This window comes from Diadema setosum, chromosome 5 (assembly GCF_964275005.1).
Source record: "Diadema setosum chromosome 5, eeDiaSeto1, whole genome shotgun sequence".
Lineage (NCBI taxonomy): Eukaryota > Metazoa > Echinodermata > Echinoidea > Diadematoida > Diadematidae > Diadema > Diadema setosum.
In genome coordinates, this window is record NC_092689.1 from 2,998,119 (window position 1) to 3,018,905 (window position 20,787).

The 20,787-nt window shown below is 36.8% G+C and overlaps 1 protein-coding gene across 1 annotated transcript in view; it reads right to left on the reverse strand.

The window, feature by feature from the left end:
- The window catches only part of LOC140229002 (RUN and FYVE domain-containing protein 2-like), a 68,857-nt gene that overhangs the window by 33,841 nt on the left and 14,229 nt on the right, over nt 1-20,787 (reverse strand). Inside the window, exon 2 of the mRNA XM_072309264.1 lies at nt 3,469-3,651. Coding sequence (XP_072165365.1) covers nt 3,469-3,651 — 183 coding nt within the window. The remainder of the gene's footprint in view (nt 1-3,468; nt 3,652-20,787) is intronic.

Sequence of the window (20,787 nt, forward strand, 5' to 3'; positions counted from 1 at the left end):
GAAACTGATACTAAGTGTCATATGCCGGTGAAATTTATGGACATTGCGAGTAATCTGAAAAAAGGTGGGCTATTGGCTGCTAATTGAAAAAAAAAAAGGCCGTATGCTGAAGTCTGCGAACAGCACTGATTACTGTTTGCGAGTACTGTAAACGTCCATATTTTTGCATAATTAATTTTTCGCGCTGAGCGGCTCAAAAGCATATTCGCGGGTTCTTGAATTCGCGCAGCATGATTGTCAACCCATTTAAAATGTACAAAGAAAACTGTGAAAATCTTTTAGCGGGTTTTAGAATTCACACTAGTCAAAAGTAGTGCAAAATGCGCAAAAAATTAATGCACTGCAAAAATTAGTGCGTTTACAGTATATATGAATAAGATTGATAATGCTGAATATCAAATACCAAATTCAACATTTATATGGCCATCTCTCACTGGAAACTCTGCTCGCATACAGCAGCTAAAAATAAGCTGCTACTAGTATGCAAAAGTCCTCAATGTGAAGTTTGCACTTGAAAGGAATAAGTCAAAATTGAAGAACAAACAAAATTCTGCAACATAAGATGCCTCTGAAGCAGTAGGCAGCACATACATGTATGAAGAATAAGCCAATAAGCCAGTCGACGGCTTCAAAGTTTCCCCCTCCCCTCCCCCCTCCCTCCCCCCCTTAACTTCACTTAGCAGCATAGACATCTCAGACAAACACACTGTGACAGCTTGCTTGCATAGCCACTCAATCCATGCATGCAGAACTGTGCTGCAGCATAATTACATTCTGTTTAGAAGGAGAGATATATAGATAGAGAGAGAAAGAGAGCAAGAGAGGGAGATATATAGAGAGATACAAGGAGAAGGAGAGAGAGAAAGATAATATAGAAGAAAAAAAAAGGGTGGCAGAGTCGCACAGTTCATTTACGGCAACTCCTTGACGGTATGTTCTTCAAGAATATTTGGTGATTAGAAATGTAAATGTTACTCAGAACTACACATACACACTCCCTCCAATATAATCATGCCATTTTATCACACTTGACACTGGATGCAAATCTATGAGCACCCTATATTGATAGCAAAGGCGTGTCTCTTGTCATTTTGATGGAGCCTACAGACGCATTGCTAGTTCGTCTTCACTATCAAACTAGTATGACGGAAGAGCTTCATAGCTTGTACAGAAACTGAAACAGACAAAATTTGTCTAGTCACGCCTGGAAAGTTACTGCACCACCCCAACATCTCATACGATGATATACTGCATGCAGTCTGATTTTATTGATGTGTTGTGACCAGTTTTTGCACAAATCCCCATCAATCACCAGTACTGCATAATAATACAGCATACTTTCTTGCTGACACATGCAGTCAAAAGTATATGGGTGTTTGAAATAACAGTTCACAGTAGCGAACAAGAGATGTTTAATAGACAACAACAATCAGTGAAATGTGAGCCAAAGTAAACTTTTAAAAGTAGTGTACACAACCTGAACTTAAAGGGATCGTATAGTTTTGGTTGAGACCTAATTTCAGGTTTCTAACATTTTTTGTTGAGATAATGAGAAACCTCTTATGAAATATGAAAGAGCATGTAATTCTATGAGGAATTCAACATTTATTTGATGAAAATTGGTCTTGAAATAGCTGAGATATTAACAAGGAAAAGTAGAAATTACGCGGTGCGTAATATATGTCCCCGCCGGAAGTAGCATTTAGTAGCAAAATGTACAATATAGGTAAAAAGATCAAGGTCAAAGGTCAAAGAAGTCAAAGGTCAAAATTCTGTGTAGAAGTTTTGAAGCCCTCACCTAGTGCCATCACTTAAAGCAAACGGAATCGAAATCGGGTTAGAAATGGCGAAGGAGTAGCATTTTGTAGCCAATGTACAATATAGGTAAAAAATCAAGGTCAAAGGTCAAAGAAGTCAAAGGACAAAATTCTGTGTAGAAGTTTTGAAGCCCTCACCTAGTGCCATCACATAAAGCAAACAGAATCGAAATCGGGTTAGAAATGGCGAAGGAGTAGCATTTAATAGCAAAATGTACAATACAGGTCAAAAATCAAGGTCAGAGGTCAAAGAAGTCAAAGGTCAAAATTCTGTGTAGAAGTTTTGAAGCCCTCACCAAGTGCCATCACTTAAAGCAAACGGAATTGAAATCGGGTTACAAATGGCGAAGGAGTAGCATTTTGTAGCAAAATGTACAATTTAGGTCAAAAATCAAGGTCAAAGGTCAAAGAAGTCAAAGGTCAAAATTCTGTGTAGAAGTTTTGAAGCCCTCACCTAGTGCCATCATATAAAGCAAACGGAATCGAAATCGGGTTAGAAATGGCGAAGGAGTAGCATTTTGTAGCCAATGTACAATATAGGCAAAAAATCAAGGTCAAAGGTCAAAGAAGTCAAAGGTCAAAATTCTGTGTAGAAGTTTTGAAGCCCTCACCTAGTGCCATCATATAAAGCAAACGGAATCAAAATCGGGTTAGAAATGGCGAAGGAGTAGCATTTTGAAGCAAAATGTACAATATAGGTCAAAGGTCAAGGTCAAAGGTCACAACTGAAATTCTTTATAGAAGTTTCAAAGCTCCCATGTAGTGCTATCATATAAAGCAAACAGAATCAAAATCGGGTTAGAAATGGCGAAGGAGTAGCATTTTGAACATTTTGATCACACACGGACGCACGGACGGACGCACGGACGGACACACGGACGCACGGACGGACACACGGACACACGGACACACACACGTACGGAGCCCGTTTCATAGTCCCCTGCTCGAACTCGTTCGGCGGGGACAAAAAAAGAGCGATTCTAATAAAGTGTGGGACCCACACTTTATTATGATCGCTTTGTTTTACTTTGTTTTTGGATGTTTCAGTCATTCCAAACCCGATTTTCATCGAATAAACTTTGAATTCCTCGTAAAATGGTATGCTCTGTACTATAATAGTTATCATAAGTGTTTTCTTGATATCTCGCAAAAAGTTACAAGCCCAATTCTCATCTCCACCAATACTGTACCATCCCTTTAATGTTTCTTATGTTGCCATGGTGTCATGAAATAATACATCATACAGAATATTATTAGCCTCTTGTGCAGGCACTCCATCTGGATTTGAGCTATCAACATTTTTTCAACAGTTTTTAGCACAAAATCATAATAATAAATCTCCCAGCAACATCAAATAGTATCAGAGAGATAGAGGTATCATTATCATAGTAACAAAGAATTCATTAGAATTTGTCTTACAAAATTGATTCCTCAATTTCTGAACACAAGCCTCTGTAGTAATGTTCCACGGAACCAATTTGATGTAGCAATGGAACCTACGTTTCAAGATCAAGGTGCAAAGGGCAAAGGGTATGAGGGAGATACTGACCTTTGACCCCATGGTTCATGACGTGCTCCATGACGACAAGCAATGGAACCTACGTTTCAAGATCAAGGTGCAAAGGGCAAAGGGTATGAGGGAGATACTGACCTTTGACCCCATGGTTCATGACGTGCTCCATGACGACAAAGAATTGTTGGAGAGGGACGTACTCATCATCCAGGATGCGGGCCTCCTCCATGGCTGACTCGATGAGGGTCTTGATACACAGCTTGGCTACATTGAGGAGGTTAGCCCTCTCAACCAGCACCGGGTTCTTGATCACGCTGTCATCTGTCAATCAAAAATGGGGGTAAAACAATAATATTAATAATCAGTGAAACAAGAAATATGACTGGAAATCAGGTAAGACAAGTTGGACATGTACAATTCAGATATAATATTATTAGTGGGGGCACTGTGGCATAGTGGATAACAGAGTCTCTAAGGGACTCAGTGGATAAGACTCCCGACTCCCAATTGGAGGACCCAAATTTGATTCACGCCCAGCCCTCGGATAAGATGTTTTTATATTATATTCATTATTCTAATTCTTATTCTTGTTATTGTTATTGTTATTATTATTATCATCATTATTATTATTTCTTATTATTATTATTGTTATTATTATTATTATTATTATTATCATTATCATTATTATCATTATTATCATCATCATCATCATCATTATTATTATTATTATTATCATTATTATTACAGTATTAGTGCTGGCACTGGTGTTTTCTCCCACACAACTGATTTAAAGTGAGCTCCATCACTGACGGTGAGATAAACGAAAGCGACATCGATCATAGTTATTGATCTCCAACAGCAGCGCTATCTTCATAAGATCATCCAATCCTGCTGGGATCGTACAGGGAAAAAAAAAAAGCAATTGTGTTTGGTTCACATCAAATATGAAAAGATACAGTCATGGATGATTAGATCAAGACAAATGATGGGGAAGATAGATTATATTGCCATAAAAAAATTGTCCATTTATCATAATGCCACGATCGTAATTTTGCTCAGATCTATGTGGCCATAGCTAAAGTGTTTGTGTACGTTACAAGGTGGCTCTTGTGTTGGTATAGGCTATGCACATACTTGGATGTGTATGGGGACCAAGTCTCAAACATTCGTCAATGCTAACACCAATGCTGAAGTTGATATGATAAATGAGAATAAGCCGTAGGGGTTGATATTCACCAATAGAGAGACAGCACGGACATTGTAAATTATCAAAAACACAAATACTGCAACACTGACGTTAACACAAGCTACCAGAACTACATCATGTTTTGGAGGTCAACCTGCTTGCATCGGCTGATTTTGAGTTTGTGATTATAGCTTGTGCTAGTGTTGAGACTAACACCAACACTAGCACCAAACATAAAATTACCCAGGGTACCTGATACACAGGAGACAATATTAATACACTGCATACTGGAACAAGGTGTAACACATCCTGACTCCATGGAGAATTACAATATCTCCACGGCAACCTAATGCATTACTGGAATATATCTTACAATACTGTACTGATACATGTTCTCAAAGAATTGGATAACAACATTCTTATTACAGAACACATCTACCTGCTCTTTTTCTTCCCTAAATACAATCACTGATGAAAATGTTATTCTCCATCACAAACTTCAACTCATCACACTATGTACATGTATAACCAAGACTTCTCATTGGTGCAAAATGTTATCAGGCTGTGCTAAATTGAGCAAAATGATGGAACAAAAGGCAGTAGATTTAACCACTCCCTTGGACCTTTATGAGCAAATGCTGCAAATAGTAACATCAGTCATTGCATTAAATACTGTATATATGATGCCAGCAAAAAAAAAAAACAACAACAACAACAAACAAAAACAAAACAAAAACACCAATTTTCAGCCCACAAGGTATTAACATGAACATGCAATACTTGCAATGAACATGATGCAACATTTTAAACAGATTGATTAACATTGTACTAGGAAACCCTACCCATCATGAGTAGCTGGCTGTGGACGCAAATGTCCGTAAGTGGAAGAATTAATCATATTACGTCCGACTAATCTCCAGCCGATGCACTGTGAGCTCACAGCATGTAGGGGTCGAGATGGGGGACTCCATAGGGAGATGTGACTTCATTAGTCATTATTTTCTGCACTTTGTAGGAGTCAACAGAAAATGAGACTTCATGTCATAGATGTATGCTTTGGAGTTTAAATACAAAGGCATCAAATGTTCCCATTCCCTTCCCCTATATATCATGTTGTTGTTGTTTTCCACTGTCATGGTACCATTTGAAACAAATACACACATTGTATGTTAAATTAGAAATGATGTACAATTTGGGCAAATGTGTAGAGAAATTGTCAATATCCCCAAATGAAATATGGAACCTTATTAGGCATATTTTTACAAATGATAGATGAACTAAAAATCTATGTACAGGAACATTTTTTTTTTTAAAGTACAACAATACATTACATTGTACAATGTTTGTACATGTGCAGTCTTTTGTCATTAGGAAATTATGAATGTTTCAAATATTTATTCACTGGAAAAAAAAATTCGGAATGCATCAGTAAAATTGTGTCATTATGGTAATGTAATGGTATTGTAATGGTAAAGTAATGGCAAAATAATGTAACTTAATATGGTGAGATCTAATCCTTGTCAAGTTTTGCTCATGATGGCTATCTCCTCTATGGTTTTCTCCCTTGTCTATATGTGATTATAATATGTAATGCAATGGCACTACTTTCTTCATTCAGGGGCAGTGTTGTGTGAAACTGACAATTCCCAAGACATTTATATCTTTTAATTTTTATTTGCATACTTTGTATAAATGTGTTACTGTACTTGGAGAAAAAAAATATAGCAATAAATCCAAACATAATAAAACTACTGACAGATTGATTTTTTTTTTTTTTTTAGATCCAAATCAATGCCAATTCTTTGTGAGAGGGTAACGGATATGACATGGATTGTCTTTCTGATCAAAACAAGTGACGCATGCCGACTTTTATTGTTAGCAACATACTCTAGCTTTCCTTCAAATATTCTGCAGAATGTATGACATCTCAAGAAAACGGGAAAAGAAAAATGCAAGAAAAACAAAGGTAGAGAAACAACAACAGAAAGTCGTCTAGTTGTGTGAGCAAACCTTTTTGTCACAAAGAAGAGTAGATCATTCAAAGACGAAGAAATGGATATACATGCACATTTCACCTTCACAAAACCATAGACACAGAAGCACACAAATCCACATTAACACACATAGACACAGATGCACACCCACCCACACACACTTATTGTAAACACTCATTTCTTGATAAAACAAATGTCTATTTCCACTGATTCCACTTATCAATTCCATGCTAAACAAAATGTGAAAAAAAAGCAATATGTAAAAGCAGATAATATACTGGTAAACACAAATGCACACAGTACATGCACATACACATGTACACACACATTCATACTAAAACATACATACACACAGACACATGATATCAAACATGCAACAAAATCTTCTCACAAAGGCAACAGTCCTGACATGAAACATCTGGAGAATATGATGAGTATCAGTTGAATAGAAGCCTCTACAAAGTGGCACACACGTGCAACAGTTGTACCCCGGAGTGCCCCTACCGCTGTAACCCTTTTCACCCTTATATTACATCAGCTGAAGACGAGAACCTGTCATACACACAGCGGGGGCATTTTCACCCAGAGCCTAGCTACAAGTGTTATCTTACTGTGATGCAGACAGGTTACAATACGCTCTCTTTCTCTTCGTCAATTTATTCTCTATTCAGTATTACTCACTGGCATACCAATCAATTACACAGTCTCAAATCTCTCTACTTCCCATGGATTGATTAAATACAAAGTGCCACTCAAGGCTAACTTTTGCTCGTAATCAAGCCACTGGTCATTTCTTAATGGTCAAGTACCAGTTGGTTGCAAAAAGTCCACGCGATTTTGCAGACAGCAGTGCCATTATCCACAGGATCTCATGAATTTGGAGTAGTAATCTAACTGTGTATAAAATAACTTCACAGGTTAACAAATGCTGTACTGTAGGTGTTCTGCTATGTTTTTGGAATATGCACACTTATCAACAGAGAGAGAGGCCATGAAAAAGTTGGAAATAATTTGTTAACCCATTAGCAACTGAAACATCCGAAACCGCCCGAAACCACCCGTCAGTTTTTTCTTTCTTTTTAGTCCAGTGCTTTCCCATTTTTTGTTTTTATATAGAATATATAGTTATGTAATTTGAAAGAAGTGTTCTGCTTTGTTTTTGGAATACACACATTTATCAATAGAGAGAAAGGTCTTGAAAATGCTGGAAATAATTTGTTAACCTATTAGTAACTAAAACATTCAAAACTGCCCAAAACCACCCGTCGTTTTTTTTTTTTCTTTTTAGTTTTATACAGTAGTTTACCATTTTCTTTTTGTTTCTATATAGATTAATTTGAAAGCGGTCAAAGGTTGACAAAAGTATGTCAGAATTACTTCTGTGACACATTCTCTTGGTAATGACTTCATAGGCTTTCAAATAAACATAACTTATAGTGGACAAAAATAAACATGCAATGAGCTATTTTGCATCATCAAGGAAGTTGTCAAAATGAGAGCAATATTGCTAATCGACCAGAATGCTATATACCTTCCACGGAACCATAGGCCATTATGTACCAAATCTTCAGTTGCTAAAAGGTTAATTACATTTATGCATCAGGTAATTCATTCCTGGATGACATTGATGCATCATTGATAACATCTACACAGATATACTGTCTACTAACAGCATGCTACACACCTATCTGGAAATAACATAATTGTACATTGAGATGGAAAAATACAAAGAACATATTAACTGCCGTATAGATTCAATCACAACGTCCGCATCCACTGCCATTACTCTTCCGCCACCTGTTAATTTCATCATTACTTTCATCATGAACCCCATTTTCCCCCAACCTCACAAACACCAAAATCCTATTCAGCCCCCGTAATAATCACCTCCATACATGAAAGCCACAAACCCTCGGTCCCAAAACCTTCCCCGCCCGAAATGGCTCATCAGCCACCGTAATGGCGACGGGGACATTGAGGCACATTGAGGCACATTAGTGCAAAATTCCTACCATATGGACACTGACATTACGGTGGCATTTTCTGTTTTTTTGTGTTTTTTTTCCGCCATGCATCGTGGTGCCTCAGCCCATGCATCTCTTCCAGAGAAGGTAATGCCTTGCTTGCGGCGAATCAGAGTCGGCCCGTGGAACCCTTTGCAGGGCCCCTCCCCTGAACAGCAGGCTTCAGTCTCCCCTTTTCAGCCAGACATCATCATTTTTTTTCTCTCTCTCTTCCTTAGGGAGCTACACCACACTCAATATTAAAACACATACTACAGACTGTTTAAAATACGAGACTCTTCCCACCTCATCCTCCCCTCTATCTCTCTCCTCCTCCCCTCTCTAGCCCCCCCCCCCCCTTTTCCACTTCACCACTTCACATCCTAGCCACATAACAAATACAAATACATCTTGTTCAACCAACATGCAATGGCAATTATGCGTGCATACACACACACACACACACACACACATACACATACACACTAATACACACATACACAAGCACCCAGATATGCATTGTAGATGCAATACACTACAGATCATTCTGAAGAGATTTAAAATGTGTGCCGAGCTACCTCTAATATGAAATGAAATTTAAATAGTGTTGACACTGGCGCTACATAAATTTTAAAGAAAAGGTTTACCACATTTTTTGAATGCTTCCACAAAGCTACATTCATCCTCCCTGTTTATTTTAAGAGCAAGTTTACATTCAAATTCAAATTCACATATCAAAGTGTGTACAATTAAAAGTATATTATACAGAAATATACACTATACAAGTATGTACCTATTGTATATGGTTCCTCAATTGCATTTTCTCTAGTAGATGCATAAAAACAAATCACATCATAATCCCTTTTTTTTTTCTGCTGTCTGCATTCCTATCGTCCATCAGTAATGATTTTTTACAAAAAATCAGGCTTTCACGTTTCATGTGAGTGGCATATATTGTAATGCAACATACACATGTACATACTGTAGACATGGGAATGTGACATTTCAGGCACTTTTCAAATAATTCTAATGATCAATTTGAATAATCAAAAAAAAAAAAGAAAAAGAGAGAGATGAAGGTATTATATTTCTACTCTGCCACAACTACAGCATTCATATGGCATGTAATCCGTTGGCATTAGGAATGCAAAAATGCACTTCATACATTCCTTATGCATGTATATTAATGCATACAGCTTTAATAGGTTGTGTCGTATTGTGTTGTACCGGTATGTTATTTTCTATAATTATTGAATGTAATGTGTAAATATACCTTTGTTTTAGTGAAATGGATAAGAGTTATTACAAAGCACAGAGGCAACATTGATTTATTATCCCTATGCACTATAGAAGCTCAACTAATTCCTCCCCACTGCCCTAAAGGAAAGCAGAGTGCATAGACCACTGAGACTACCGGTAATAACAGCCATAAATTCAGAAACACTCCACAATCCCAGCTTGTCATGCACACACACACACACACACTATGCTCTAGACCTCAGAGGCATCTCTGCCATTGGTAATCACATTTGCACATTCTATACCACCAAACCTGCAGGACGGTTTTATGCAAGATATCCCTCGTCAAACATGTGAATGAACTAATGTGCACATTCAACTTGCACATCCAGATATAAATGCATATATCTAGATAATTTTGACATTAAAAAAAAAATCTTGACATAAAGAGCTGGATGAGTCTGATTGAATAGTAGTTTGAAGGCCATGGATAGTGAGTATCAGAGATGTGTCCTATCTTAACAATAGTGGGCACAACTGCATTTTAAAGACCAGAATCACCAGAATTGAGGGTACCAAATGGTATTAAAACTTCATGAGCTAGAATACTACATAATGTAGGGAGGTATGTTCTTAACCTGTTGAGGACGAGTCCCGAGTATACTCGGACCATGGAGCTATAGTAGCTCCATGGATATATCATCTTTGATAAATTCTGATGAGAATAAATCAAATGATTTGTTTTTAAAAAAAAAAATTGTGAATCTCTGCATACAAGAAACATAGAATGTATGCACATGCCAAGCAGAATACAGTCATATGATGTAGCTCCATGTTAAGAGCATAGCTCACACATGGGATAAATTAACAGACGATCTACAAGCAGTGCTCAAATTTTCAAAGAAATATCATTTCACTGTTGTTGTTTTGGTTTTTGTAAGCAACACTTCATGTATTCATATACCAAGGTCAAAACTGCTCATAGTGATTTTAAAGAGAATCACATTGGTGCACTAGCGTCCTATTGGTCTGAAACCGGTGGCACCATCTTCGCCATCTCGCCTTTATCAGGCGCACTCATCTATAATTCAGGGCCAGAGACTACTGGTCTCAGTTCATCTCAAAATGGATTGCAACGAATCTCAGGGCTCTCTCCTTACAACTGCTTAAAAAAAAGCTGGTGTCGGGTTATACCGCGGATTGATGGCACGAAGTCTGATTAGATCTCGTGCTACGTATCATCACACTCTCAACATTACCGAACACTTCATGACTCCATTAGTTTGTGGATCAAAGCTCCAGTGTGCACAGTTTGGTTGAAATGAACAAAAACTGAGATAATCCAGATGAAATATTGGTCACAAATGCAAAATAACAACTATATTCTTCAATGACAGTGGCAAACAATGACAGGTGAGCCAAGATAATAAAAGCCTACTAAAGACCCACAATGTATGTTTCTTGAGAGCACTCAGTCCCAAATTTGGGTATGTGGGACTACAATAATATTATTTTATATTGTACTTCTGCATGGGGGAAATGTGCATTGTATTTATTGAATAGAGTATATATCTTGCAAAAGCGTGCAGTCCGTGTCATAACAAATTTATCTTTTTAACATATACTGATTTTCTTTTTAAGAAGATGAATATGCTCAAAGTAAATGATGTTTATTTGTTTCAAGTAGCCAGTTTTATGTATAAGCAGTCTAAGGTTATTTGCCTCAAATTTTCAGCAGTTACTTTGCTTTTAACAGATCCATAAATTTTCATGAAACTCATAATTCATGCAATATGTACAATAAATTTTATCGATATACAGCTAAGATATCAAGTAGTACAAGATTTTAAGGTCCAAAATTGTGGAACATTTTGAACATTTATTCAAAACAAAGTCCATCACTTGCATCATTCAGAAGAAAATATAAGTTACACCGTATTTCAAATTATTGTACAGCGTATAAATGTGTAGTCCTAGATGGCTATGTGCTACATAATGTACCATTTTGTAGCTGTTTCATTTTGTAATTGTTTTATTTTGTCCCCTGTAAGTGCACTTACAAATGTAGTCCTTGTTATTGTTTTTCTGTGCTTGTTAATTATTCTGTAACGCTTTGACTGATAACTGGTAATTACGGTATTATTTTAAATGACTTAGTATTTTTGTCTATGGGGTTCGGCCTCGAAAGGTCAATGGCCTATCGCTGTTCCCCTCCACACTCGCCACTTATCCTGAGTCACAAACTTTGATTTTTATGTGCATTATTTTGTTAATGATTGTTTTCCTGTATGTACATTTTGTTATGCTCACATGAAATCACATTGATTTCATTTTCATTCTTTTTTATGAGATGTGGAAAATAAACTTGAAACTTGTAATAATGTAGACAACAACATAAAAATACACAGGGGCCCAGTATTCTTGCAACTTCAGCATCACATTTATCATGCTTTTTAAAGACAAAATATATTATTTCAATGAACTGCCTGAAAAGAAAAACAATGTAAACCTCAAAAAGCCATTTTATCTAAGAAAAAGTTACCTTGCACAAAATCAGTGAAATCAATGGAAATCAAGCTGGGCTGAGCAATTACCAAAGCCATAGACTGTACAGGAAAACAGCATGGCTGTCACAAAGCTATTTCACATGACATTCTATGGGAATCTGTTTGAGTTGCCATTTTGGTTACATTGTCTCCACATTGCTTATTGCAGCATCTGCTTTTTGCAAAGAAAACTAGAAATGTCACTATGGCAACTGGAATGCCTCCACTATTTCAAATTATTCTCCTAATATACATGTACAGAACATCTTGCCAATGTGAGACAATGGTTTCATATGATTGAAAAATGATTACTATGATATACCAATTTTCATGTCATACTTTGAGTCATTTTCAAAACAAAGATAACAGCAGTCAGATTTTCGCAAATTTCCCTACAGAATAGTTATCCAGTATACAAGCTTTAAAGGTAGGGAATCCCATTTGCATGCCTTAAATCAAGAGTTGTATAAACACAGTGGTATGTTGAAGAGAGTATCATTTTAGAAACTCCCATAAAGTGGAAGGTAACATTTAGTACATTTTTATTGACCGTTAGATTTTAAATTGAATTCTTTTCGGGGCTCACCGTAAATTTCAGTACATTACTAGGCTACCTTTGCAGACCCATGCACTGCATGTGTGTCCATCATGTGAATAAAGTTCATCAAAACTTACAAACATTTCTATATACATTCTTGCCACACACTCTATATGTTATTACATCAGCTCTTATACTTTTAGATTTGTGTTTATAGATAAAAAAATACAGAAGACTGCAACAAAAAGGCTTAAGTGTGGCTGACACACAGAACTACTAAGTAGTTGAGTTTGTGCATTATTCAAATTGTAGATAACTGTTGACTTCCAAATTTCTAAGCAGTGGCCTAAACAAATCCCCTGAGGTTCATATTTAATGTTTTGCTGCATTTTGGGAGTTCTGTAAAAGGTATCCCCTACCTTTAAATTAAGTGTACATAACAATGCACATCATTTCTGAGGTACAATTGTACATCTCTATGGAGAAAATAGTGTAATGTCACCATTTACATTTGACATGACCTTTGACCCTTGACCTTCGACCTCATGACCCAAAGCCTTCCAAGAATGCCATCATCAGGCAGCACAATGCACTATTAAAAGTTTCATGAAGATACTTGAGCAATTGACTTTTGACCTTCAGCGTGTGAGCCCATTGGTTGATAGGCACAACTTTGTCTACTCATACATACATACACACATACGCAAAGTTTCATATCAATACCTCAAACATTAAGTTAAATGCGGTTCACAAAATCAATTACGGATAGATGGAGGGATGGACGGACGAATGGAAGGATGGATGAACAACCTGATAACATAATGCCTCAGGTGACGCTTCTTGGTGGAGGCAGAAACAAAAATCAACAAAATTATGTTATTCTGCAATTATGTGGCAGGATGAATTTCCTCCTACTAAGTATAGGCTCGCCTAGTACCTCCTTGGTATAGGTGACATTACATGTACTAACCTTTGTCAATTATTCATAGTTCTCTCAGACATATCCTACCTTCTACTGAAAAAATCAAGACCTAATTTACATCAAGAATCTTCCAAACCCAGTTCAAGCACGGCACTCAGAAATGTATTTTTAATATAGCTAAACATGATATGAAGGTTGGAATTAAGCACGAAATACACACAGGTGAATGTCATTCCAAATCAAGCAACAAATGATATGAATTTGCCTTGCAATTTACAAGATGTACTTGTGTCATTTCCGTTTGAGTGAATTCACACAGCGGTTTTCAACACCACTCTTGATTTGTTTTCCATGAAATCGACCAGACCTACTTATCAGAAGGACTGAATGCAAGACTAGACATTAATTTCCTGCATGGGCTGACGAATGATACGCAACATGGAATGTCAATACAACCGCCACTTCCTTTCAGACACAGTCAATAATAAGCCTTTAACATGATTGCTCATTCATGTCCACTCTACCAGAGTGATGATGTCACAGCTAGCTGGAAGCGTTGCCATGGTGACTGCCCATCTGATTCTCGGCAAGGCTTCTGGTTGTAAACCAGCCAGTGGGGGGGAAAAAAAAAAAAAATGAGGAGACGCAACTAGCATCTGCTGCATTTCTGATTTCTACCATTGTCTGGGGGCCAAATTAATTTTGCTGTTCTGATGGAAAAGCGCAAGCAGTGATATGCGGAGAATCACGAACAGGCTGACTTTCTACAAAAGCAAAGCGAAACGTAGTAGCTGCTTGTTGCAAGACATCCCTTAGATTGTGATTTACGACAATAAAAAAACTATTTCTCTTGAACAGAAAACATGAAAACATACAGACTTTTTCTTTATTTCTTTTTGTGTTTATTTTATCAAAAGACAAAATGGCTGGATCCATTATCCCTGGGTTGTTATTCTACCTTCATGCCATTCCCTACGCTAATCATATTTTTTTTTTTTCTAAGCTGTATCAAATCTGAAAATCATACTGCTACTCTGCCTTCACAAATTGTCCATAATGCCAGATGGCCAATAAAGCAAATACAGAATGCATTAAGCCATGCTGAAGATAAAGTCTACTGTCACTGCTAGTATGCTCCCTACCATAGACTTTATAGGGAAACAAAAACTCCATGATAAGACACATTTGGTGTTGCTCCTCTACGAATACTACGAAATGCTCATAAAAGAATGCTTTTGTTGTTGTTGTAGTATGCTGTATCATCAATGTTCTTTTTTTCCCCCTTTTATGAGGCCCCATACCTCTCTCTTTTTCCTTTTTCTTTTATAGCCCATTTGAAATATTGCTTACCCCACACATAGAAACAATACAGTATTGTACTGTAGAAAGAAAGATTGGATATACAGCATATGTGTATGCTAATGGCTTTGTAAAATAACAAATAATCTTAAAGGTACTGTTTACCTTTGGGAGCAGTGATATAAAAAGAATGTTTAAGATATCACAGTTGAAGCACTATGTGTAAGTCTGTTGTATCACAAAACATCCTACCATATACAATTTTTGCAATAAAGCCTAAAATATAAGGAGATATCAGTATTTTTCTCAATAAACCATAACTACAGAAGGTTTAGTCTGGAAACATTTTTATTATTACTATTGTTCACATTTTGTGTATCTAACAATATCTAACATTGATTATACAGACTCAAATTTTTACAGTGGTTGTTTCTATCCCTAACTCACATTTTAGAACTATTTTAACGCACTAATGTTGGGTTTTTGTTTCATCTGCAAATGGTAATTTACATAATAATGCCTTTGATATGGCCCTGTCCAGCATACAACCAAGGACATGATGTTCTTTGGTGTTTTCTCCAACAGATCTAAATCACTTATTATGATGTTAAATTAAACAACAATTAAGTATACTTCTGCTCTATATCGTATGAAGGATCAATACCCAAGCAGCATCCAAATCAGCTTCCAGATACAGCTCTTATAAGGTGCATCCAAATGCCACAATTGGCAACAAAACGCTTGTCATTATCTTTCATCTTTCTCACTGAATTGATGATAACTAATTATTATACCACAAATAACAGGGTTACTACTCCGATTTATCTGACTCTGTAGATTCTGTCTCGATAAAACACTGTTTTGAATAAAAGCAGATCAGAGTGGCACAAGAAATCTAAACGAAGTTTTCTGGGAGATACGAAAGTAAGAACCATTAAAACAACTTTTGTAACACAGCAATTCATCTATGATAATATCTGCTTGGTTGACCACATTAATGACTGACAGTTGCAAATGTTACATGAGCAGCCATACTTGTTTGCTGGTTCACACTTTCAGCAGGACACAGGAGTTTGCATGTGCAAATCTTGCAGGGAAACCATTTAGTAATTTTACTGTCAGTTTCAGACTGCCTGAACCTGGTGCAAAGTTTGCTCGGTTGGATCCCACACACTGTATACATTCCATCTGAAATTGCGTACAGGTTTATATGCTACACATGCAGAAGAGGACTCTTGATCGACTGGAGTTGACCACTACTGATGAGCATACAATCTTCAGTGCTTGTTATTCGCTGAAGGGCAATTTTATTCTAGTAAGCCTGTGCTAGTCATGGTTTTAATGTACAGCGCAGAGTGGACAACAAACTAAGATCAATTTAACAGAAGAAGTACAGGAATATCTGAAGACCGACTCCCTTTAATGTAGATTATCTCTGTCAATTAGATAGGATAAATCAGGATCATATTTGATCATGTTTGTGTGAGCATGTCTGTGCATAAGTACTTGTCAATAAGCATGTTTGTATGATTTTTTTTTTAATTTTATATAATTATTATGTTCTGGACTTGACCATACATACATGTACTGCTCTCTGCCTCACTGCCAAATTACAAACTCTCCTATAATTTGTATAAAGAAGATAAGCTTCATTGCGTATGTGATTACACTTCCTTGTTATTTTATAATAGCTGATCCTTTATAGCCTATGAAAATTGCGAGTAACAGGTATTTATCCTTTACAGTGGCACCTTTGCTCTTACGAAGCACTTGTAAAGTAATTTGGAATCAAAATCTAACAGGCCACTTCAAAGGTGCCAGGTAAAAATGCCAGATGTAAAAATGTCAGAGATACCAGCAGGTAAAACTGTAAAAAGCAAAAAATTCAGAGATCAAAATGCTAGAATTAAAAATGTCAGTGGTAATGATCATAGTGTCAGGCAAAAATGTCACATGTCGAAAATACTAGAAAATCAACAACTGAAATAGTAAGGACTGATCTTATTTGCATATTACTTATGACATGGTACTTACATTAGCTTATCAAAAAGTACATCTTCTGGAGTTCACCATTAATTGCGTTACAACACAACCGAAAGCACATGGCAAACTACCAGACCATGATATTGTCTTCAAGTTATTATTAGTCAAGGACAGTTTAAGACCATGATATTGTTTTCAAGTTATTAGTAGTCAAGGACTGTTTTGTTATTCTTTGTTTCAAGTTTCATATGTGTAGGTCTGTCAACTGACTGCAAAGTGTTGCTTGAACTTTGTTTTGTTTTGCACCATGTGATACTTAAACCTTTTCATAAAATATTTTGCCAGAGTGTATCATGTCCACATACTGTTTTGATTTTTATATCAGTTTTGTGACTGGCCTTCTTGTTGTTGTGTTTTAAAGAAAGAAAAGAGAGAGAAAAAAATTGGGGTCGTATACAACTAATAATTTGCACCAGACAATACTAACATAAATAAAACATAATAAATCTTAAATGTATCAAACAAGAATATTAGATGTATACCATGTTTTGTATGTCTCCACGAGGGAGCTCATATTGGACGTCTCCGCAAGGGAGCTCATAAGGTCTCCACTACGGAGCTGATATTGGAAGTACTGGTCTTGCAAGGAGAAAAAAAGGAAAACGAATATGAAAACCTAAATTTTAGACAATAAGGTTGAACAGGTGGGGAAATCTAGCAAGTTTCCTTTTAAGACTATGCCTCATGCGGTTCTTCGCAGTTGAAAACACATGAACATTGGCACTAATGGTTTGCAGCCTCATTTCTATCACATTTTGAGAAATTTAAGATTTCAAAGGCTTTTCTGTGACTGAATGACTGTACAAAGTCTTCACTGGGAATTCAGAATGAATCATTCATGTTTTTACAAGACGTGCACACACACACACACACACAAATGTGTACCTGTTTAGAAGTATATGGAAGAGATTTACACCACTGACTGAAAAATATATATACACTGGACAGCAAAAGAAAGTACCCACTTCTGTCAAAGGCCGCACACAAAAATTCACCTCCTAGACATAAACAATTTTTGTACACAGGTGTGCTACAATGCCCCTTACTAATCACACGCACATAAGCAAGTGAATGTCTTCATAATAAAGAAGAACTTGACATGCACAGCATCTTGGTCATTGAATCAAAAGTCCCACACAAAAGCACTTTCCACCACACAAAAATGGCCACTGAATGGACATTTTCAAACAACCAACATTGATCCAAGCTCTGCAGGAGGAATGGACAGAACTTCCCCAGGACTACGCCAGACAGCTTGTCCACAGCATGCGTCAGAGATGCCTGGAAGGAGGACATACACATTATTGAAAACTGATGTTTGTGACTGCTTTTTTCGTCCTGTGACACTGATTTTTGCATAAAACTTGTAAGGCTCATTTTGTTACATTTTGTGACTTTTGATTCAGTGACCAAGATGCTGTGCATGCCATTTTTTTCTTTGTAATAAAGATAATCACTTGCTATTGGGTATGTGATCACTAATGGATATTGCAGCATACCTGTGTACAAAAATTGTTTATTTCTAGGGGGTGAAATTTTGTGTGCGGCCCTTGACAGAAGTGGGTACTTTTTTTGCTGTCCAGTGTATATAATATTGAGAAGTACTATACATTTTAAGCATGATTCTCTAATATTCTTTACCTCTGCAGTTACACTGTAAGTTTCCGTAAATTGTTATATACAATTAGCCCTGGATTTTGTTGATTTATCTCTGATATATTTGCCTCTGACATTCTCCCCGCTGATATCATTACCCCTGACATTATTACCTTTGACATTATCACCTCTGAAATTTCCAACTCTTACATTTTTATCTCTGACATCCTTTTTAATACTCCTGATAATTATATCTCCACCATTTTTACCTCTGACATTTTCACACCTACGCATTTCAAATCAAAGATTTTAGTCATATCACAATAGCGTGGATTGCATTGCATACCTTGTGCAGATATTAACTCAACCCCACCCTCACACACACACACAAAAAAAAAACCTTTCATTTGTTCGGAAGACGGATTTACTATGCCTTACAATATGTTTCACGCATACTGCCTTCTGTATGTCTATTATGCAAATAAAGGACAGGGGTTCTGTTTCTTTTGAGAAAAAAAAAACCAAAAGAAACACACACTGACAAACATCTGTCTATCTATCTTTCCATCATTTTGTGCATCTATAGTACATATTACTACAAAACAAAAGAGTACCAGTATACATGCAACATTAAGTTTGCATGATCATGTCAACTATTTTGTGGCACTCATCAAACAGCACGATAGCAGGTTCAGGCCCCACTGGAGTAGTTGGAGGGAATATATGTTTGACATTTAAATGCAAGACATTTGGATGACATTAAAGATTAAACATGATTGCCTTTCTGTTTTTGAGGAAGAAGGGGACATGTGAGGGGAATAGGATACATGAATAACCTTTTTTTTTTTAATACTTCATTTGTTCTTATAGTAATACAGAGAGCTGCATATGTTGCTGTACCACGCACATGTGAGAAATCGATAGATGTCCCTCTGTTGTTGTTTTAACTCAAAAATTGTGAAATACAGTATTTATCGCATAATTGGGCATCTGATAATCAGGAACCTCGCTTAAATGACATACGCTTCCCAGAAACATTTCCAATGCACGTTATTTTCACTGGATAATCGGGCACGGACCTCTGATAAACGGGACAATTTTTCTTCAAGCAATCTTTGATTTTGTTGATATTTTACACAAAAAGCTACCAAAATACCACAACAATATTTCAAAGATTCCCTATCAGTTGTCGTTTACATCGAACTTACAAAGCAAGCTTCGGACTGGTGTGTTTTGACCTCCGTCCATCCAGTAACACGTTACACGTACATTTCAGCTCGCTGCCCGCCTTCGCTTTTCTGTACATGTGTATATATGGCGAGCTAGATCGCTACATATTGGCAACACATGTACAGTGCAGTGATTGCAGCAAGTAAACAATCAAGCCATGATGATTGAATGATTGAAGGACTTTTCATTGACGTTCCCACATCAGTTCTGGGTAATCATTTCCCATGGTTGTGGATATGTATTTAGACGGAACGCCCTACGTGTCCAAGAATTCTACAAATGTTTAAGAAAGTGCTAGCTTTTAATCCACATATTTTGTGTTACGAAGAGAGGTGACAGAAGAAGAACCTGGTTGCGATTACTCTACATCATTGCGAGAATGCAGGGAGAGCTAGAGGGTTGCGCCAAGGGGTAGCTTGGTTGTGTATTCATGTACATGTACAGTACGTCAGTATGCATGTGTGTGTGTGTGCGTGCACTACATGTATAGTAAGGGTACTAGGTCTCGCGCAGGGACTTAATGATCGCGCATAGCGTAACTGCGTATAGCAAGCATTAATACGCGTAAGACTAAGCGCAAAATTTGCCAATATGCCCATGGAATAAACATACCTGACAACCGCTAAAAATGAGAAGGAAGCAGGTAAGAAATTTAGATTTCAAACAAATTTTTCACTAAATTTCCAATTTTTTTGAACAAATTTTTCACTAAATTTCCAATTTTTTACCTTATAATTTACCTACCTGTAGCTTAAAATCTTTTTTAAGGATGTTGTAGCCTAGACGTGTCGTCTCGCTTGTCTCGTTCGTATGATCGTAGCCGATAGAATTCGTATTTTGTTCGATCGATCGTTTATAATA